A 22,209-nucleotide genomic window follows, 5' to 3' on the forward strand; every position below is an offset into this window, starting at 1 on the left:
AGCTGCAAACTCATGTGGTGAATGTTTGAGGTGTTGAGAACTACTCTGCCCACCTATCAGTGTCATCAACACCAATGTTGTTGTGTTAATGAGCCTGGAAATGGGCTGTTTTCACCAAAATGCAAATCTACCAACATCCTTTTTTTGTTTGGTTCCTAAGGAAGGTAACTGTACCTCCTCATCAGCCCTGTAAAACACTAAACTATCTGTCACCGTCTCCAAAACCTACTTTACAGCTGTAGTCCAAACATGTTCTTCAGTAAAAAGGTCAAAACAAACAATACTTTGTGCTGTTTCAATGAGAAAGCGTCACTGCTGCTTTCTGTACAAACTGTATAGAAACAACAAAGGCGACTCGTTCCTCCAGGCACTGAGAGGATTAAATTTCAGAAACGATCTTATGTTGAAATAAGAAACAAGACAGAACAAGTTTGGTAATCCACGCCCGAAAGCAGACAGAGAATAAACTGACCTCCTCCCTGTATGGCCTCAGTCAGGAGGTTGTAGAGATGCAGCGGTTTGCAGAATCCCTTCTGAAGACAAGAAACATTCACAACACAAGACACTCAGATTTTTGGACATAGTTTCAGTATTGACATTTTCAGAGCTGCAGTAGGAAAGTTCTGAGCTCAGTTTTAATGTAAAGCGGCTGGTGAAGTAAATCCCACCTTGTTGCAGTGCTTCTTGAACAGCTGTCTGGTAGATTTAGGTGAAGGAAGAGCAGCTTGGTGAGGAAACGAATGCTGCGGGAAGAAAATACAGAGTCTGACTTTAAAAACAAACATCTCCTTTCACTGACAGGCCCATAACCATGCAAATAATGGGATTTTTCATTTTAGTCCCAGTAAAAATAAACTATCTTTGTCCACATATTATCTAAACTCAGAAGAAACAGCTATCTCTTTGTGTAAGAAGCATCTATAAACCCTCAGATTAAAGGTCTGATGCTCCACCTATCTGAGCTATCCAGGCCCTGATAAAATGTGAGCATACACTGATTTCTTCTAATCCTATACTGGAGTGTACGTAGTAGATATTAGCTTGAGAATTGAGCTTGTAGGGAAGCTGTGCAGAGCCTGGATAGCTCAGTTGGTAGAGCATCAGACTTTTAATCTGAGGGTCCAGGGTTCAAGTCCCTGTTCAGGTGACACAAGTCCTAAACTGACAAATGAAAGTTGTGAAACAGAGATCATGACAATCAACAACATGATGTACAGCCTGCACTGAACATCACATCAAATCATATCTGCAGGACAGAACCCTGCCAGGTATTTGTATAATGCCCAAATAGACATTTAAAGAGTAAAAGTCAGCGCCACAGATGGCATTTTTCACATTTCTGTGTTTAACAAGCACTTGAATAAGTCGCCTGAACAGGGACTTGAATCCTGGACCATGACTTTAAGCACAGCAAACACTCTACAGACTGAAAAACCTTCTCACAAGTAACATGAACACGGACTCACTGCACTGTAGCAGACTGAAGTATAATGACTTTTTGTCTAAAGTATTTTGTAGGTATTATCCTGAGATGTGAACATGTTGGGTTTCCTTTGCAGAGCCTGGATAGCTCAGTTAGTAAATATGAAGATAAACTACTGAACTAAAAATTTTTTTAATTGTTTGTTGAAGCAACACTTGAGGTTTGAACAAATGCATAGTTAGTTTCATGGTGTAGATACAGTTCGACATCCAGTGTAGGCTATATGTTGTGTAAATCATCAGGCTTACTCCATTATGCAACTTTCATTTATCATCATTTTAAGACTTACATCACCTGAACAGGGACTTGAACCCTGGACCCTCAGATTAAAAGTCTGATGCTCTACCAACTGAGCTATCCAGGCTCTGTGCACGAATTTAATAAGCTCAAATCTTGAGATAATATCTTCTGTATCATCCAAGGTTTTAACACAATTAAGTCATTGTGCTCGATTTTGGTTGCATATAAAACACTTTTCAGAGCGCAGATGCTTAGATGTATGTTTCTTATTCAGGATTCAGTTGGTAGAGCATCAGAACACAGAAACGTATACAGTGGACATTATCTCGAGAATTGAACGTATAAAGATCACACACAGAGCCTGGATAGCTCAGTCGATAGAGCATCAGACTTTTAATTTGAAGTGCAGTCTACTTCAAGTTGGTGAACATTTTGATAATTCATTTAAATAACTGATTTAACTGGTGCATACCTCTGTTACCGAAGAGTTTTCTTGTAAAGCTGGTTTTTGAGCTGGCCTGGAAAGAAACATACCAATATATGGAGTCATTATGTTTAGAACCACAAATAAATCAAAAACATTCACTTCTCCTGACCTGCTGCTGTGTGCCCTTAATGATATAAACTCTGAAACATTGATTTAGATGACTTTAACTCTGCATGTCATCCCAGAAGAAATCTGTGACTCACATGGCGGCGTTGCCCTGCTCGGTCAGCACCCGGAGGAGGAAATCTCCCTGCTGATTGGGCTCTGAGGTGGAGGGGACGATGATGTAACGACCGGTGGTAGCGAGTCGCGGAGAACGACCTCCTGACGAGATGAGTACTGGGGGCTGCAGCGGATGGGGGGACGGGCTCTCAGGTCGTCAGGCGACAGGTAGGTGTTCTTAGGATGGGCCTGGAGAGACAAGACATAGAATATAAATGTACAAACACAGTACAGATAGAGCACCGAAGACTAAATTATAGTGACGGCAGTCTGATACACACAAATAAACCCTTAGATTTAAAGTGCATTGAATGAGCAATGTTTGATCAAAGCATCTTGAAACTAATGTCACCTGACAGGGAATTGAACCCTGGACCCTCAAATTAAAAGGCTGATGCTCTATCAACTGAGCTATCCAGGCCCTGAAAAATGCAGTTTGTGCAACCAAAACTGAGGAAAACATGAAGAAAGTACACTGATTTTGATATGAGCTAGACAACTGGGCTTGTAGACATCTTGCGCAGGGCCTGGATAGCTCAGTCGGTAGAGCATCAGACTTTTAATCTGAGGGTCCAGGGTTCAAGTCCCTGTTCAGCCAAGACATGTTTCAAACTGACAATTAGTAAAAGTTGTGCAAGACAGTTAAGTCCATACCTGTGCTGACATTCAACACAATGACATACAGGCTGTAGTGAACATAATAATTAATTAACTGCCACATTTAAAAATTCACAGTCATATTAAATCTAGATATACTGTTTTAGATGTGAGTTCGAGAGAAATTCTGAGCACTTCAATAAAAGCAATGTGGTTCTTGAAGACATTTAATTTCTGCAGTTGTAACTGACTGTAGAGTCTCAGACAGTCACTCTAATTCACATGCTAATGACTAGTTAACAACCTAAGAGTGACGATCCTGGAGGCGTGAATGGTTGTGAAACTGCCAGGTCATTGGTGACCCATGACGTTAATGGTGTCTGAATCATTATAACCAATTATATAAATGACTATTGTCTATTCTGAGTAGAGTATTAGTGACACCTCATTAGTTTGCAGACCATGTAATGTAACATACACCCTATATGTCATGTGGTTTGTTGTGTTCAGTGTTGATACAGGTATTGCATGACTCTTCAAACCATTTTTATTCATCATTAGTTTGAAACTCACTTCACCTGAACAGGGACTTGAACCCTGAACCCTCAGATTAAAAGTCTGATGCTCTACCACTGAGCTATTCAGGCTCTGTTTAGCAATCTAAATGCTCAAATCTTGGGCTACTATCTACTACCGTACATACTTTAGTGTAGGTGTGAAATAGATCACTGCACTGGGTTGCACAACAAGCACTGTTCGGATAGCTCAGATAGCTATTTCATTTCACAGGATAAAACCAGAGCTCAAATAGAGAAAAGTCTTTAATCTTGAATAGGAAACCTACAACTAACCAAATTATAAACAATGGGACACAGACATTGGTAAGCTAAGCACTTCAGGAAACAGCAACTGGATTTCTTTTCTTACTTCTTGAAGATCTTCACACATGTCCATATGCTTATTGCCACAGTTGCCTCTTTGAAATTTAGATTGTTAATATTTATAAAGTCATAAATGTTACACCTCTGTAGGTATCTGTGTTTTCTTCAGAGCCAAGGCAACCAACCAACTATCACATGCCTCTGGATGTGAATAGTTGTGAAAATGCCAAGTTTCCCATTCTACAGTAATAATAGTTGTAAAAGTGCCAGATCAGGAACGACTTAGATTTATGTCTGACAAGCACGGTTACATTCTTGAATTTTGGTTTATGGGTTCAGAGAGGTGGCCAGGTTAGACACAGCATGACTTTCTTTGAATTCTTGTACAAACTTCACTCATTCAAACTTCTTCTTTTCCTTTCGGCTTTCCCTTCAGGGGTCGCCACAGCGAATCAATTGCCTCCATCTAACCCTGTCTGCTGCATCCTCTTCTCTCACACCAACTACCTTCATGTCCTCTTTAACCACATCCATAAACCTCCTCTTTGGTCTTCCTCTAGGCCTCCTGCCTGGCAGTGGGAAACTCAGCATCCTTCTACCAATATATTCACTCTCTCTCCTCTGGACATGTCCGAACCATCTCAGTCTGGCCTCTCTGACTTTATCTCCAAAGCCTCTAACATGTGCTGTCCCTCTGATGTACTCATTCCTGATCCTATCCATTGTGGTCACTCCCAAAGAGAACCTCAGCATCTTCAGTTCTGCTACCTCCAGCTCTGCCTCCTGTCTGTTCCTCAGGGACACTGTCTCCAGACCAAACAACATGGCTGGTCTCACCACAGTTTTGTAAACCTTTCCTTTCATTTTAGCTGAAACTCTTCTATCACACATCACACCTGACACTTTTCTCCAGCCGTTCCAGCCTGCCTGTACACGCTTCTTCACATCTTTTCCACACTCTCCATTGCTCTGGACTGTTGACCCTAAGTACTTAAAATCCTCCACCTTCTTGATCTCTTCTCCCTGTAACCTCACTCTTCCACTTGGGTCCCTCTCATTCACACACAGATACTCCGTCTTGCTGCGGCTAACCTTCATTCCTCTCCTTTCCAGAGCAAACCTCCACGCCTCTAGCTTCTCCTTCACCTGTTCCCTGCTCTCACTACAGATCACAATGTCATCTGCAAAACATCATAGTCCATGGAGACTCCTGTCTAACCTCGTCTGTCATCCTGTCCATCACCATAGCAAACAAGAAGGGGCTCAGAGCTGATCCCTGATGTAGGTCCACCTCCACCTTGAACTCCTCTGTCACACCTACAGCACACCTCACCACTGTCTTACAGTCCTCATACATGTCCTGCACCACTCTAACATACTTCTCTGCCACTCCAGACTTCCTCATACAAAACCACAGTTAATCTCTGGGCACCCTGTCATAAGATTTCTCTAGATCTACAAAGATACAATGCAGCTCCTTCTCCTTCTCCTCTGTACTTCTCTATCAACATCCTCAAAGCAAATATTGCATCTGTTGTACTCTTTCTTGGCATGAAACCATACTGCTGCTCACAGATGTTCACCTCTGCCCTTAGCCTAGCTTCAACTACTCTTTCCCATAGCTTCATCGTGTGGCTCATCAGCTTTATTCCTCTGTAGCTGCCACAACTCTGTACATCTCCCTTGTTCTTAAAGATGGGCACCAGCACACTTCTCCTCCATTCCTCAGGCATCTTCTCACTATCTAAGATCCTGTTGAACAACCCAGTCAAAAACTTTACTGCTACCTCTCCGAGACACTTCCATACCTCCACAGGTATATCATCAGGACCAAGTGCCTTTCCACTCGTCATCCTCTTCAATGCCCTCCTCACTTCATCCTTACTAATCTTTGCTACTTCCTGGTCCACAACAGTCACCTCTTCTACTCTTCGTTCTCTCTCATTTTCCTCGTTCATCAACTCTTCAAAGTACTCTTTCCATCTTCCCATCACACTATTGGCACCTGTCAACACACTTCCATCCTTATCCTTTATCACCCTAACCTGCTGCACGTCCTTCCCATCTCTGTCTCTCTGCCTTGCCAACCTATACAGATCAGTCTCTCCCTCCTTACTGTCCAACCTAGCATACAAGTCATCGTAAGCCCCTTGTTTGGCCTTTGCCACCTCTACTTTCACCTTACACTGCATCTCCCTGTACTCCTGTCTACTCTCTTCAGTCCTCTCAGTGTCCCACTTCTTCTTAGCTAACCTCTTTCTTTGAATCCACTCCTGCACCTCCTCATTCCACCACCAAGTCTCCTTATCTCCTTTCCTTCCAGATGACACACCAAGTACTCTCCAACCTGTCTACCTGATCACGTTTGCTGTAGTTGTCCAGTCATCTGGAAGCACCTCCTGACCATCCAAAGCCTGTCTCAACTCTTTCCTGAAAGTCATACAACACTCTTCCTTTTTCAGCTTCCACCATTTGGTCCTCTGCTCTGCTTTTGCCCTCTTCATCTTCTTCACCACCAGGGTCATCCTACACACCACCATCCTATGCTGTTTGGCTACACTCTCATCTACCACTACTTTGCAGTCACTGGTCTCCTTTAGATTACACCGTCTACACAAGATGTAGTCTACCTGTGTGCTCCTACCTCCACTCTTATAGGTCACCCTATGTTCCTGCCTCTTCTGGAAGAAAGTATTCACTACAGCCATTTCCATCCTTTTTGCAAAGTCAACTACCATCTGTCCTTCTGCGTTCCTCTCCTGGATACCAAACCTGCCCATGACCTCCTCATCATCTCTGTTTCCTGCACCAACATGTCCATTGAAGTCTGCACCAATGACAACTCTCTCACTTCTAGGGATGCTCTGCATCACTTCATCAAGGTCCAACCAGAATTTCTCCTTCTCCTCCAGCTCACATCCTACCTGTGGAGGATACCCACTAACAACATTGAACATCACACCTTCAATTTCTAGCTTAAGGCTCATCACTCGATCTGACACTCTTTTTACCTTCAGGACATTCCTAACAAACTCCTCCTTCGAGATAACTCCTACTCCATTTCTCTTCCTATCTACACCATGATAGAAAAATTTGAACCCTGCTCCTAAACTTCTAGCTTTACTACCTTTCCACCTGGTCTCCTGGACACACAGTATGTCCACCTTCCTCCTCTGCATCATGTCAACCAGCTCTCTATCTTTTCCTGTCATAGTTCCAACATTCAAAGTCCCTACTCTCAGTCCTAGACTCTTGGTGTTCCTCTTCTCTCTCTTCCTACGAACACACCTTCCTCCCCTCCTTCTTCGACCAACAGTAGTCCATTTTCCACCGGCACCCTGTAGGTCGACAGCACCGATGGCGGTCGTTGTTAACCCGGGCCTCGACCGATCCGGTATGGAAGTCATACATTTGATTCGCATGATTGATTTGGCCAAAGTTTTACGTCGGATGCCCTTCCTGACACAACCCTCTGTATTTATCCGGGCTTGGGACCGGCACAATAAGACACTGGCTTGTGTCCCCTTGCGGCTACATTAAACTTCACTTATTCAAACATGATACTTAAAAAGTGACACTGAATTTTCTCTGTAATACCAATAGACAAATTAAGTTTTTGGTTTTAGAAGATGTTTCACCTTCATCCAAAGGGCTTCTACAGTTCTGACTGACTGGATTCTCAGATGGAAACAGTCATGCCCACTCCGGCTTCCTCCCACAGTCCAAAAATATGCTGAGGTTAATTGGTTATTCTAAATTGCCCGTAGGTGTGAATGTGAGTGTGATTGTTTGTCTGTATATGTAGCCCTCCGACAGACTGGTGACCTGTCCCTGCCTTCGACTGAGTCAGCTGGGATAGACTCCAGCACCCCCCCCCCCCCCCCGCACCTCCCCCCCTCCCGCGACCCTAGTGAGGATAAAGTGGTGTATAGAGAATAGATGGATGGAGATGTAAACAGTCAACCTCAACTTACATTGCTAATGGATCACTTACATTGCTAATGGATCATTAGCGAAACAAGAGTCACACTGGGGTGTGAATGGTTTGGGATTTCCCAAGAACAACAAGGAATGACTCAAGATGTCAATGGTGGTGAAATTTTCTGAGGAGACATCTGACAACACCACATCATAAGTACATTATAAGTGGTGTTGTAGACTCCCATCCTCTGTTTAGATGATGGCTCTTCCAGTTCAACACTAGTGGCTCAAACTATCTGTTTATGTTATCCAGAATCTGAATATGTCATACAGAGGACCGCCTTGTCTTGATTTTTTCAGTTTCCAAAGCACTTCAGAAGGTGTTTCTCTAATCTAAGAGGATTATTTTGCTTTCACTGACTGATTGAGAGTCTCAGATGCAAACAGTCTACTCTAACTTACATTGCTAATGGATCATTAGTGAAACAATAGTCGCCTTGGGGTGTGAATGGTTCGGGGTTTCCCAAGAACAAGGAATGACTCAACATGTTAATGGTGGTGAAACTTTCTGAGGAGATGTCTCACAATACCACATCATAAATAGTGTTGAGGATTTTTCCAGTTTAACAGTGGTGGTTCAAATCATCTATCTGTGTGATGCAGAATGTAAATATTTCAAACAGAAGACTACCTCATGTTGAGTACAAAACTTGTCCTGCCTGAACAGGGACTTGAACCCTGGACCCTCAGATTAAAAGTCTGATGCTCTACCGACTGAGCTATCCAGGCCCTGCAAGGTAAGTCTATATACTAAAATCTCAAGCCAGTACCTACTATATATGTCAGTGTAGTGAGACAATAGGGTTCAAGCAACCCAAGTTTTAAACTGACAATAAATAAAAGTTGTGCTAAAGAACTCCGTGACTATTGTGTCAATACTCTTCAGTGTAGTCAATAGTGCATAAACATTCAATCCATGTAGTTTAATAGGTTGAAAGTTTATGCAGGTATTGACTGAACTCTCTTACACAACTTTTTCATCACTGGCTTAAAACTTGCCTCACCTGAACAGGGACTTGAACACTGGACCCTCAGATTAAAAGTCCAATGCGCTACCAACAGAGCTATCAAGCCTCTGACAAATATCTTATATGCAACCAAAATCAAGCATGAAATACTACACTGCTGTATATAGTATTTATTTAACCTTTATTTAAACAGGTAGTGTCATTGAGACACTAATCTCTTTATCCTCACTAGGGTCATGGGGGGGCTGGAGCCTCTCATGAGAATCATGACTCTCAAGAAACAGGAAGATCTTCAATATCTAGAACTACATCTCTGCATCTAACTTTTAGACAGTCGTTTATTCCACTCTAAACATCAGTGGGTGACCTAAAGCAGACCGTTGTCTACTAAATCTCAGCCATAGTTGCAGTTCTCTGTTGATCAGATTCAGTGTTCTCATTCAATTCCGACACAACTCGTGATTGAAAGTTCTTGTCTTTAGTTTATGATTCAAGCATGAACGACTACAATGGTTTACTTCTTAACAACAGTGACCAATCTGACATAAAAACCCTTAGCTGCAACCATTTGTAGTCATATAGTGAAATGTAGAGTCTCTCTTACAACTGTTATTTATCGCCGGTTCAAACTTATCTCGTCTGAACAGGGACTTGATTAAAAGTCTGATGCTCTACCAACTGAGCTACCCAGGCTCTGTGTAATCACTCGTACACTCAAATCTTGGTATATTATGTACCATATATTTCAGTGTAGGTGTACTGTCTTGACCTCTTGCAGATAGGTGGATAGTGAGATTGATTCAATATCTTTGACCTTAAAGCTTAAAGAAACAGTAAAGGTCTTCAGTATGTGAAACTAAGTCTCTGCATTTGACTTTTAGACCGAGGAGTTCACTCCAGTCTCATTTCTACTCTAAACATCAGTAGGTTACCTGAAATAAACCATTGCTTATCAACACCGACTGAGCTATCCAGGCTCTAAAAAGCATTTTATATGCAACCAAAATTGAGCACAAAATACTGACCTCTATAGTACATATTATCCAGAGAATTGAATGTTTAGATTGCAGATACAGAGCCTGGATAGCTCAGTCGGTAGAGCATCAGACTTTTAATCTGAGGGTCCAGGGTTCAAGTCCCTGTTCAGGCAAGAAAATTCTTAAATATAAGTTGTGGAAGAGAGTCTATCACTACTTACGTCAATGTTCGAAACAACAAATTATCAAACAGGCTGCTCTGTACGGAAATGAAAGAAACCAACTACACATTTGTTAAAACAACGTTCTGCTCAAACAGTCCGTAAACTCATATTATTGTCTACATTTGTCCCTATCAGCATCATCTATTCAGAAAAAAATCACATCTATAATAGTTTCCATTTGTGAGGAACCTTTGTACTTGATGTTTTACACTAATAGGAAACACTAGTAGAAGTCATTAAAGACTACACCTGACAGCCTGATATTATTTAGGCTGCTGATATTTATCAGTCCTTAAATTAAAACACGTCTTTTATCAGTGTCTTCTAAAGTGGTCTATTATGGGATGGCTACACCGTTTGCCGGTAGCAAGACTGTCGTAGCTAACGTTAGCTCTGGTGCTAACAGCTACATGTTTTGCATTGAGGTGATTAGAAAATTCTTTGTTGCACAGTACCACACTTTAATCCAAGCTTTTTAGATAGGTTAGTCAAGAGTCAGACAGAAAAGTAGGGAAGAAGAATGGGGGCACAACCTGCAGTAAAGGCCCATGAGCTGGACCTGAACCCAAGCGTTTGAACCCGTCCAGGACTATAACCCCTATTTACAGGTCACCCACTCAACCAGCTGAGCTACCTGGGCACCTCCACACAACCACGCTTTTATCCAAGCTGACATTTAGAAGTTTTATTTCCACCCAACAAGCTCAATGCAGTCTGTGATTAATTATTCAAAATTAACGTGTTAAAGTCCAGCCCTAATACTGACATTTAAAAGGTGATTCTGTGATTGTTGAATCTTGTTTGGTTTCCAATATGTCATTTAATTACTAACTGACGTCATGTGTGTGTGTGTGTGTGTGTGTGTGTGTGTGTGTGTGAGTGAGTGTGTACCGGGTAAACATGCAGGGCGATGGCCAGGTCGATGCCTCGACGTCTCTGGTGTTTCTGCATCAGAGCCAGGACAAAGGAGCAGGTCTTCTTAGATCTGTCCGGGCAGCGGTCCACTTCCGACAGAATGAAGTAGAACTGAGGGTTCTTCGAAAAGCAACCTGGACACAAACAAACAAACACACACAAACGCACACACACTTTAAATTTGCTGTTAACCTCTTCTTATCCATCACAATTAGATCAACAGGAGCTTTTGTCTGAGTAGATTTGCAAAAAATAAGACTAAATCTGATCACACCTTCACAGACCTTTACAGTGTCCTTTGGCTCTACTCGGCTGTAACACAAATAAACTTGTCCAAACCTAGTAAGAGCTGAAACTAATCCTACTAAAGAGCAGATGCCTGACATTCTATAAACAGATGCGACATAAATCAACGAGGAGGATTATCTCTGACTGCAGCACCTGCGGTCGTTTATATCGATAAATGTGCAAAGAAATTCCAAACAACAGCCGACTTATGATATTCAGATAAAAGCTGCAAAAGAACATCAGAGCTACGTTTGGGAACAGATTAGAAAAAAAGACACTCCTACGCTGATGTGGTTAAATTTAAAGCAGTAAGAGAATAAAAGCTTGTTGCATAAGTGGCACAGAAACATTTATTATCTTCTAAATCATCACCAGTGTTGGAGTTATTACTCAAAAAAAGAAATGTATTACACATTAGTTGTTATGTTTTTTTTAAGTAATGCATTTTACTTATTTATTCCCAATAGAAAGTAACTTTTTGTACAATTAATAACATTACTTTAGTGTAACATTGCCTAAGATGCACTGTTGCATAATCTCGAGTTATCTATATAATGTTAGATCTTTATTTATTTATAATATATTTTAGATTTATTCAGCTTTGTTTCCTGTTTGTAATCATTTATTGATTCATTTTGTCATTGTACAGCTGCAGACAACAACAAAATGAGATTATGGTGCTGTTCCTTGAGTTAGAGCAGAATGAAATAAAAAATAAAACACACAGAACAAGAAAATGTATAAACAATGTCTAGAAACACGATGAGGTGGTGCAAAGAAAGGTGATTGGATTCACAGATATTTTAATTTTGCTTTTATTGTGTTGTTTTACTGTGATATATTTGTTGTATTTTCATGGAAGCTTTGGCGATATTATCTACGAGTTTTACGCCAGTAAAACAAATTAAACTGTGCGAACCTTTACCTATTAGGGACATGCATGAGTGGGTCAAAAATGACCCGGTGACGTCGTTTTCTTGCAATATTTTTGTAATGAAAAGTTGTTTTCATTTCATTTTTCGGCTATTCCTGACAAAATATGTTTTTGATATCACTGCATTTAAATTTTTGTTACCTTTTACACTTTTAACCCATAAGAATCCAGACCCATTTTTCCTTAAAGGACTTAATGAGCTAAGGTCAGACATAAAGCTTTACAAGGAAGAGACTGGGGCACTCAAAGTGCTTGTTACACTGGTGTCACCGTGGGTTCTTATGGGTTAAAGGAACTGTACTGTTTGTATTCCTACCCCAAGCTCTTTATCACTGATAATATCATACGAGAGGTGATGGAAGGACAGAGAGAAGCAACAGCTGGAGGAAAAGAGAGGGAAAAATGACATTCTTCTATTGCTGTTCTCATTGGGACCATCAAGCAACTGTAATATAAATTCTGTATCATCCTCCTCTGTCTCACCGCTCTGTGCAGGGCCTCCCGCTGTGATGTTCGGCACCCAGCTTCCGTGATGCATGATGCAGCACCACGGCGACACGCTGGAGCCTGATTCGCTGAGAGTTTCAGTCAGGTGACAAACCTCCATCATCTCAAAGTGTTGCCTGAAGTCTGACACCGACATCCTGACAGAGAAAAACAAGGTACAGTGACCAACCAGTTCTTAGAGTTTACAAAAAGTTCTCATCTCATCTCATCTCATCAGGCATATCGGTTCTGTAAACTGTCTTGAGACATTCTGACCTGTAATTGGCGCTATATAAATAAAATTGAATTGAATCTTATCGTATCGCATCTAATCTTATCGTATGTCATCTTATCTTGTTGTATCTTATCTGATCTGATCTGATCTTATCTCATCTCATTTTTATCTCATCTTATCCTATATAGTCTCTGCTAATCTTATCAAATCTAATCTCATCTTTTCTTGTCCAATCTTATGTCATCTAAACTCATTTGATCTCATCTTGTTCTATCTTATATCATCTAATCTCATTTTATCTCATCTCATCTTGTCCTATCTTATATCATCTAATCTCATTTTATCTCACCTCATCTTATCTTCTCCTACCTTATCTTGTAGTATCTTATCTTATCTCATCTCATCGTATGTCATCTTATCTGTCTTATCTCATCTTATTTTATCTCATCTTGCCTCATCTTATTGAGATAATTGAGTGAATATATATTCCCTAATTTTAATTTGAAAACAGCACGTATTAAAGAATTGACTATTTTTTATAAACCCTTGACATCACAGACATTTTCTTCACTACATGATAAAACACTGTATGAAAACACAGATTACTGGTACTGTGATAGCAATTCAACTCAAAGTGTTGTCTGAAGTCTGACAGCGACATCCTGACAGAGAAAAACAAGATTAAGTGACCAATCAGTTGTTCGTGTTTTTAAAAAGTTTTATGAGCTTCAGTCTTTGCACTATTTAGTCAGTATCTTCATAGAGTCCCTGGTTTGTGTATCTTTGACAAATGAGAAAGTAACGTGAGAAAAAATGAAGCTAAGCCGACTTGTTTGCTCGGTGGCTTCTGCTGTTTTGTTTGCAGAAGGCGGACGTGGAGAGTCGTCAGCGGTGTTTGCTGCTGCTGCTGCTGCTGCTGCGCAACAATCAGAAACTCACCAGAACTCCCCGTCCTCCCTCCTCACTCGGTCCAGTCGCTGTTGCTCCTCCACACTCACTGTGTTCCACTCTGGACTGAAATCACAAACACACAGGACACAGTTTATATTTTTATCTCAAAATGCACATAAATAAACTGTCCTACTTCACTCTAGTATAAATAAATGCATTTAAACCTGTGCTTCATTAAAACATTTGAGTACATTTAAAGAAAAATCTCTGCAAAAATCAATGAAATGTCTGCAATATTAGCATTATTAAAACTATTGAACACTTAATGCAACACTATTGTGTTTCTACTAACAGAGTAACCTGTGAAATATCTTTATTTTATACACACAAAGAAATCTGCACTATATCAACCATTCTTTTGTATATTTCCTGTTTATTTGTTGTTTTTTTTCATTTCTGTCTCAATATTTTTGCACTATTTACTGCTGTAACACCGCAAAGTTCCCCACTGTGGGATTATTAAAGCCACATCTTATCTTTTCTTCTTTTCTTTTCTTGTCTCATCTTATTCTATCTCATCTTATCTGATAAATGAGTGCATACATTTCTTAATTTTACCTCTAAGAAAACAGCAGGTATTAAACAATTTGCTGGTCTTCTTTTCTTCATTACATGAAAAAATACTGTATGAAAACAGATTACTGGTGCTGTGATAACAATTCAACTCAATAAAATGTTGTCTATATGGCACCAATTCACAGCAAACATCATCTTATAGCATTTCTCATAGAAAGGTGAAAGCTTTAAACAGAGAAACCCAACAAATCTGAAGTGATATCAGTAAAGATGCATTAACCATTTTTAAATAAAATCCCTAATTTATTCAGAGTAGACTCGCTTGTGCATGAAAAAACTTTTAGTGTTTTTTCGCTATAAATTCAGATAATGAAGAAGAAAGAGCACAATTTTCAACTACAATATCTAACGTATTACTCTGAATGATCATCATGCACTTACACAAATGCAACCAATTCACATTTAACTTGCACACACTGAATAAAAGTTTCATTTGCGACTATTTTGGTGTGTAGCCCTATGATTTAAATAAGTACCAACCCTTTCAGGTCGCTCCAGGGCCCCTGCCACTCTGTGTTGCCCCAAGGATTCATGATTCGCACCAAATCTACGACGCCATGAGCCGTCTTTACCTGGCAGGCGAGCAGAAGTACGAATGGAGAGAAGAAAAGGTCATGAAGGCTTCTGTTTTTACAGCTTCACATTAACATAGTTGTGATCAGACTTCTGCTGCTACCAGACACTAAACGATTTTGGATTCCACAGAAGGCTTTTAATATATTCAGACTGTGAATCTCAGCAGTTTTCTGGAGTTGTTTCAAGACGGTTACCTTCTCGACTGCAGTCAGAGAGTAAGCATGTCGGTACATGATTCCCAGCTCACTCTGCTGCTCCAGAGGACCCTGGAGGGAAAACATCCGCCCAGTCAGACACAAGGAAAAGTACAGAACGACGTGACTCATACGTACAATAAACTTTCAATAGGTCCAAAAATCTAAACAAGACCCAACAAGTTCCTCCACCTGCTCCCTGCTAACCTCCTCACTCTACCTGGCAGTTGGCACAGTTGATCAGAGCTCCTTTAGCCAGCAGGTTTCTGAGGAACGCCGGCAGGTCTCTGGGCAGCGACGCCACTTTCAGAACCTCCGTCACTCCACCGGTCATGTCGACCATCGCTTCGTGAGGGAAACCCATGTCCAGAGCTCTGTAGCCGCCTTTCATCCTGAGATTTACAAAAAAAAAATTTGATTAACTGGTGAACTAAATTGACGACCATTTGTCTTTTAAGGAGCACGTTTAGCATATGGTGAAAAAAACTGAAACTCTTCTAACTCCGCGTATGTTAGTAAAGTGTCTGGATGCTATACAAAACAGCACATCTGGATTATGCAGCTGTTTTATAGACAAAAAGATCCACATCAATCTTTGCGATCCTTCAAATTCCATATTTCAGCATTAAAGAGTGTTATTCGTCACGCGCCCATTCATTACGGGAGTGAAATGCCATGAAAGACAATGTTAAAAACATTAATTTAATTCTGTTCTGGGTATAAAAGCACTGCTGCATTGTGGGATATGAGCTGCTCCGTTATTTAGAAAATAGAAAAAGTACAAGAAGAAATTCCATGTAACCACAAAGGGAATTCAAATCAGTAGTTTGTTCTGTCTTATCAGAGGAAACCTGCTTATTTAGTCCAGGAAAGTGTCTTTACATAACATTAAAATGCTGCTTTGGCTGAAGCAAACACAGGTTACTGCTGCTGGATGTAACTGGAGTTTTATCACTACATTTGTGGTGTTTTAATCTGGTATTCATCAATAACGGAGCCAGTTTGAAGGCAGATTTAGTCCCTACAGTGATAATGTGCAGCACAGTGTACAGCAACAAAATGACAACCAGCCTGATAAACTTCATTTCTGAAATATTTCCAGTAAACACAATAAAAAGTTTATTCCAACTGCGTTGCCACAGAAGCTTTACAGTTTAATTAAAAGGATCTGCTTCACTCTGGTCTGATAATTTAACAGAATTTGAAATATTCTTTGATGTGGTCGTTGGAAAAGTGCCACAATTCATGGCATGTAATTAAGATCACTAACTGACTGACAAGGACTCACTTGGCGTAGGCTTTTTCCAGCAGCGAGCTCCAGAACTCGTGTTTCTCCGGAGAGCTGAGGTAGATCAGATTGTTGTCCTGAGTGGGCAGCAGGTCGTCGATCCTCACCTCCTCCCACTGACCGTATTGCCAGAACTACACAGAGAGACAAAAAATATAATAAAACTACATAATAAAAATAAACTTAAAATATGCATTGAAGACAGGAAAAAGAAAATATAACAAATTAAACACAATTAAATAAAAAATAAAGGTAATAACGATTAAAATTTAAATAAAAAATAATAGAAAAAACAGATTAAATGAAATAAAATATCAAATATAAAAATCTGAATTAAAGTGGAGAAAATATTAATATTAGAATAAAATAAAATAATTAAAAATATATTAAAAAATCAAATAAAAATCTAAAACAAAAAGAAGAATTGATAAAATAAAATAAATAACAAACATAATAAAAATTTAAGGAAAATAATAATTAAAAAAACAAGAAAAGGAAAACATTTTTAGAAATTGCATTCAAATTAAACATAATTAACTGAAAAATAAAGATAATTAATTAATTCAAATTTAAATAAAAAATAAATATAATGCAATGATGAAACAACAGATTTCATGAAAATAACAAAAATAAAAATCTGAATTAAAAAATTAAAACAAATATTAATATTAATAAAAAATAAAATAAAAATCTGAATTAAAAAAGCAAAACAAATATTAATATTAACGTGAATAAAAAATAAAATACATAATAAAAATAAAATGTAAATATATATTTCAAAAACAAGAAAAAGAAAATCTAACAAATTAAATTAAAATGAAATAAAATGAAATAAAAAATTGAAATAAAAAATAAATGTAATGTAATGAAGAAATGACAGATTACATTAAATAAAACAAAATAATAGAATAAAAATATGAATTAAAAAAGAGAAAATAGTGTTAGAATGCACAGAATAGTATAAATAAAAATAATAAAATTAAATAAAAATATGAATTGAAACATGAATAGACAAAAACATGTAAATAAGTGCATAAATAGAGCCATCAGTAAATAAAATTCGTTCCAGAAAAAGAAAGTAAAATCCATTAAATCAATCACAAGCCTGACTAAAAAAGTAGATCTTCTCTTTAAAAACATCAACATTATTTGCTGCTATTCCAAAAATGTGGTCCACAGTAACAAAATGCTGCCTCTTTACAGGTTTTTCTCTTGATTTTTGGTTTAAATTAAATTCCTCTCAAAGCAAATCTGATAAATACGAAGGACCAAGATCATTAAGAGCTTCATAAACCAATAAAAAGATTTTAAAATCAATCCTAAAATCAACAGATAACCAGTACAGAGACTTTAAAATTGGTCTAATATTATCTTCTTCTACAGAAATCAATCCAGCATGGAATAAAACCACGTATTAATGTCTCTGTATTTGCTTTAAAAGAGGTCTGGTCTTGGTTTGATTTTTATATGACATGAAGCTGCTGATCTTCTGCTTTCACCGGCTTTTCAAAGGTTATAAAGAGTCGCTGTCAACAGCTGTCATAAAGCAGAAACTGTATCTAAACAAACACCTTCAACATTAAAAGAAGGAGTTCCCTTTAAGCTGTTGACTGTGGATCCTATTCAGACAGAGAGTTCAACCTGAAAGCAGAAGGCAGCGGCGTTCAGAGCAGAGTTCAGGTGTTTACCCTGAAGGTGAAGCTGCCGTTGTATCCGTCCTGGAAGTTCTGCTCCAGAGGAACGACTTTCTTCAGCAGAGATCGATGAACCGAGAGAGACGCGATGGCAGAAAGTAGCCAGCAGTCATCTGGAAGGAAGGGATGACATTTAAGGTCATTTATAGTTAGAAAACCCTACTTCCATGTGAATGTGCTGCTATCTTTGGTTAAATCTGATCAAACTGATGCCTGAATGCACTTCTGATGACACATCTACAGCTACTAGACTCCTTTTCCTTTAATATTCTTGCATATGCACGTTTTTGCACTCCTTCCAAAGCAGATTTGGTCAATAAATGGCATCAAAATGATTTTTCAACCAGTTTTGGTAGATGGGCTTTCATTTACTCCATCATGTGTTTTTGCTCATCAAATCATCAAAAAATAACAGAAAAATGTACAGATTATTCTCCAATAAGATAAAAGTGACTCATTGTGCATGGACTGATCATGCTTTATGTGATGTTTTTGAACAGGAAAACCCTGAATGAGGAGTTTTTTATGAGCTCTGTGAGGCTGCCAGCAGCATGTCACCCTTAATCAGCTGCAGGTGCATCCGGTTTTATTCATGAAGATGTTGATCCGTCACATCTGCTCTTATTCTGCTGGTTTACACTCCATTATAATGTTATTTTCTAAGAGTTTGCAGACTGTAAATGATGCTGCACAAGGAATTAGCTCTCTCTGATTGCAATTTTAGTCCCCTTTTAGGGCAAATATACATAATATAGGCGTAATTATTGAAGTTGCTGTCATTTATATGTGAAAGAAGTGCATTGTGGGAGACTTGAGGAGCTTCGTACTCACTGAGTTTTCCCTGACAGACATCCAGGCGAGTAGCTCCGTCCACGATGAACTGAGGAGAAGGACAGAGTTCCTGCAAATGGCAGCGAAGATAAAGAGATGAGAGTAGTCGGACGGTGACAGTGAAAGCAGATTTAACGTGTCTGAACAGGAAGCCAACAGGGAGAGGCAGCTAATTATTTAAACATCAGATAAACGTGGCATAAACGTGGCACAGCGAGGCTTTCTGTGACGGAGCTGCATGAAGGTGGAGTCTGATAAGGTCACAGAGGAGGACATATATGATAATAAATTTCACTAAAAGCGTCATAACCTTCACTTTTTGCAGGCTTGTCATATAAAACGGTGTTTTTTTGTGGTAATAAACCTGCAACAGAGTGTGTGTTTTTCTTCTCATTGGAGCGCTGCAACAAATAAGGTGAAAAAGAAGCGACAAAAAGAAATGACGAAATATTTTACAGCGTGTTTGAGTCGACAAACGGGATCTGTGTTTTATTAATGTTGACTGGCTGCATAGTAACGTGTCAAAATACATCAGCATACATCAGGATTCACAGCACAGATAATTAACTGGAAGAGTTTTTTTAGCAGGGAGGAGTTTTTACCTCTAACCTCATTCTGTCATTTTATGTAACATCAGGTGGAGATCTGTCTGTCTTTCTTTCTTTCTTTCTTTCTTTCTTTCTAAATAGATAAATAAGATACATTCAGATTAAATTAAACCTGCAAAGCTACAAAGATGAATCGATTAGCTGTCAACTACTAAATTAATCTGCAACTTTTTTTAAACTATCCAATTCTCTGATTCCAGCCTTGTAAATCTGAGTATTTTCTGGTTTCTTTCCTCCTCTGTGATGGTAAACTGAGTATCATTGTGTTGTGGACAAAACAAGACATTTGTCATTTTTTGTTTTGCCAAAAACTGATTGATATTTTTCACAGTTTTCTGGCAGTTTAGACCAAAAACCATTTTATTGACATTGATTATTCACGATTAATTTTCCTTGAACAACATAAACTAAACAGACTGACTTCTCCTCTCATATTTATCTCAGATTTGCTCAACGTATTTGCACAAAATCCACCTAAATACACTAAAATCGCCATCTTTCTTAACTAAAATTCCGATTCCAGCTAACAGCCTGTAAGTCATCCAGGTTCAAATGTTGACAGCTGAAACTAAACAAACAGCTGATAAATTCACATTAAATGGAAAGCTGCCAGCTGTGGATGACACACACCAGGAAGCTCTTTACATAATGTTGGAATAACTTGTTTGCTGACACACCAGACTTCACATGCGATGGTGTGAAACAGCAGCTGAAGGCAAAGTTTAACTCAGTTTTCTTAAATTGGGTTTCATTTACTAAAACACATCAGGCATTTTTGGTTATTAAACTGACAGAAATAACAGAAAAATGAACAGATTATTGACTAAAAATATTGCTTTTACTGTACATTTACTGATCACTCTTACGCTGGTGATTCTGAACCGGAAAAAAACACTAAATAATGAGTCATACTGCTGCATCAAAAACAAGAAAACACATAAAAAGTAAAAGATATCAAAGTGTAAGATCACAACTTTGGACATAAACGACACTTTCTAGGTCCTCTGTTTAGTTCTTGATGTTCAGGGTTATGTGAGAAGCTTAGATGTGGATTTTAATGTCTATTAAGAATGGAAATCACTGTCCTCAAGGCAGTAATATGCTGCTGTCTTTGACTAAATTTAGTTAAAATGGTTTCCTCTTCAACTCTCAGACTCCAGAATCCACTTGTGATAAAACGTCTGTGGGTACCAGATCAGTTTTGCAGCATTAAGGGCTTTTTCCATCACGTCCAAAGTGGTTTTAACAGGCATCAAAGAGAAATAACTGGCATCACAATGATAACAACTGACTCTTTCAACCAGTTTTGATAAATGGACTTTAATAGGCATTTTTGGTTATTAAACTGACAGAAATAACAGAAAAATTAACAGATTATTGATTAAAATATTGCTTTTACTGTACATTTACTAATCATTCTTACTTTGGTGATCCTGAACTAGAAAATAACACCTAAAAGGTAAAAGATTTTAAAGTTTAAGAACAGAATTTTTCACATAAGCCACATCTTTTAGTACTTCTATTTAGTTTTTAATGCTCAGGTTTATGTGAGAAGCATAAATTTTGATTTCAACATTAATAAAGAATCCAAATCACTGTCCTCAATGCAGTAATTTCTTCTTATCTGTTAAAGCTGACACAGTTAGTGTGCATCTGCACTTTATTTTGGACGATAAAAAAACTATCAGACTGAGATTCATTAAACTTGGTGAAGAAGTGGAGCAAGTTAACAGAAAAAACTCGAACTTTCTGTGCAGATTTGCATTATTTTCTTTAAAAATGCGAGACAGTGCAGCAGCCTGCTGGAAAATGCCGCTCCTTTCTAGTTTCTTATTGCTTTACGGAAGAAGCGATGCAGAAAGTCAAGTGGGGGAAAGTGAAACAAGCACAGAGACTAAAGGTTATCAGTAAAACAGCTCTGTGAATCTGAAAGCTTCCATGGTTTGAATCTGTGTCAGACAGGTTTAAATATTAATAAATGACTAAAAGCAGCCACATTTTAACAATAAGGTTTTAAAATATGGTTAAATACTAAGAAATTTACACGTTTTCTTCCTTTTTTTTTTACATTAAGCTAAATAATTTCCTTGGTTTTTCAGAGATATTTAAAATACTGTAATTTGTCGTACATTACTGCCTTTGGACAAATTTTCCTGATACATAAAAACAATTGTTTTTCCTTCATTGATGTAGTAGAAAGTGAAATTTTCAACAGATCTGGTCGACCTCAACTCTGGATCTTAACTATTAAATTAAGATCATGTCAGCAATTTGTAGCGGAGTTTAGACATTTTAAAGAAGAACCACTTAAATACACCGTATAATTGGAAAGTCTAGCTACAGTACTGATCATATATTAAACTGTATTGTAAGGTTTTGCTGTTTTTTTCCCCAAATATGTTACATTACCGAGCTAATAAAGAATCTATATGTCACATTTTTTCCATTTTATGTCACATTTTAGAAAACAATGGATAATTTCCTGACTTAAGTGGATATTTGAGTGGATTTTAATGGAGTTTTCTTTTAATATAAGGCAGAGATTCTTTCGTCTGACATGTTTGTAGGCAGCT

The 22,209-nt window shown here is 38.5% G+C and overlaps 1 protein-coding gene and 6 non-coding genes across 7 annotated transcripts in view; 3 read left to right on the forward strand and 4 right to left on the reverse strand.

Moving 5' to 3' along the window:
• Positions 1-22,209, reverse strand: part of LOC110964311 (calpain-9-like) — a 55,624-nt gene that overhangs the window by 29,105 nt on the left and 4,310 nt on the right. The window contains 11 exon segments of the mRNA XM_051958134.1: positions 2,414-2,504; positions 2,507-2,621; positions 10,952-11,109; positions 12,681-12,841; positions 13,858-13,932; positions 14,926-15,017; positions 15,216-15,287; positions 15,436-15,607; positions 16,504-16,637; positions 18,192-18,310; positions 19,029-19,098. Coding sequence (XP_051814094.1) covers positions 2,414-2,504; positions 2,507-2,621; positions 10,952-11,109; positions 12,681-12,841; positions 13,858-13,932; positions 14,926-15,017; positions 15,216-15,287; positions 15,436-15,607; positions 16,504-16,637; positions 18,192-18,310; positions 19,029-19,098 — 1,259 coding nt within the window.
• On the forward strand, positions 1,075-1,147 carry trnak-uuu (transfer RNA lysine (anticodon UUU)). The gene has a single exon. It is a non-coding gene; the product is annotated as a tRNA-Lys (tRNA).
• Positions 1,775-1,847, reverse strand: trnak-uuu (transfer RNA lysine (anticodon UUU)). Its single transcript has one exon. It is a non-coding gene; the product is annotated as a tRNA-Lys (tRNA).
• trnak-uuu (transfer RNA lysine (anticodon UUU)) lies at positions 2,957-3,030 on the forward strand. The gene has a single exon. It is a non-coding gene; the product is annotated as a tRNA-Lys (tRNA).
• On the reverse strand, positions 3,605-3,676 carry trnak-uuu (transfer RNA lysine (anticodon UUU)). The gene has a single exon. It is a non-coding gene; the product is annotated as a tRNA-Lys (tRNA).
• On the reverse strand, positions 8,548-8,620 carry trnak-uuu (transfer RNA lysine (anticodon UUU)). Its single transcript has one exon. It is a non-coding gene; the product is annotated as a tRNA-Lys (tRNA).
• trnak-uuu (transfer RNA lysine (anticodon UUU)) lies at positions 9,937-10,009 on the forward strand. Its single transcript has one exon. It is a non-coding gene; the product is annotated as a tRNA-Lys (tRNA).

Source organism: Acanthochromis polyacanthus, chromosome 13 (assembly GCF_021347895.1).
Source record: "Acanthochromis polyacanthus isolate Apoly-LR-REF ecotype Palm Island chromosome 13, KAUST_Apoly_ChrSc, whole genome shotgun sequence".
Lineage (NCBI taxonomy): Eukaryota > Metazoa > Chordata > Actinopteri > Pomacentridae > Acanthochromis > Acanthochromis polyacanthus.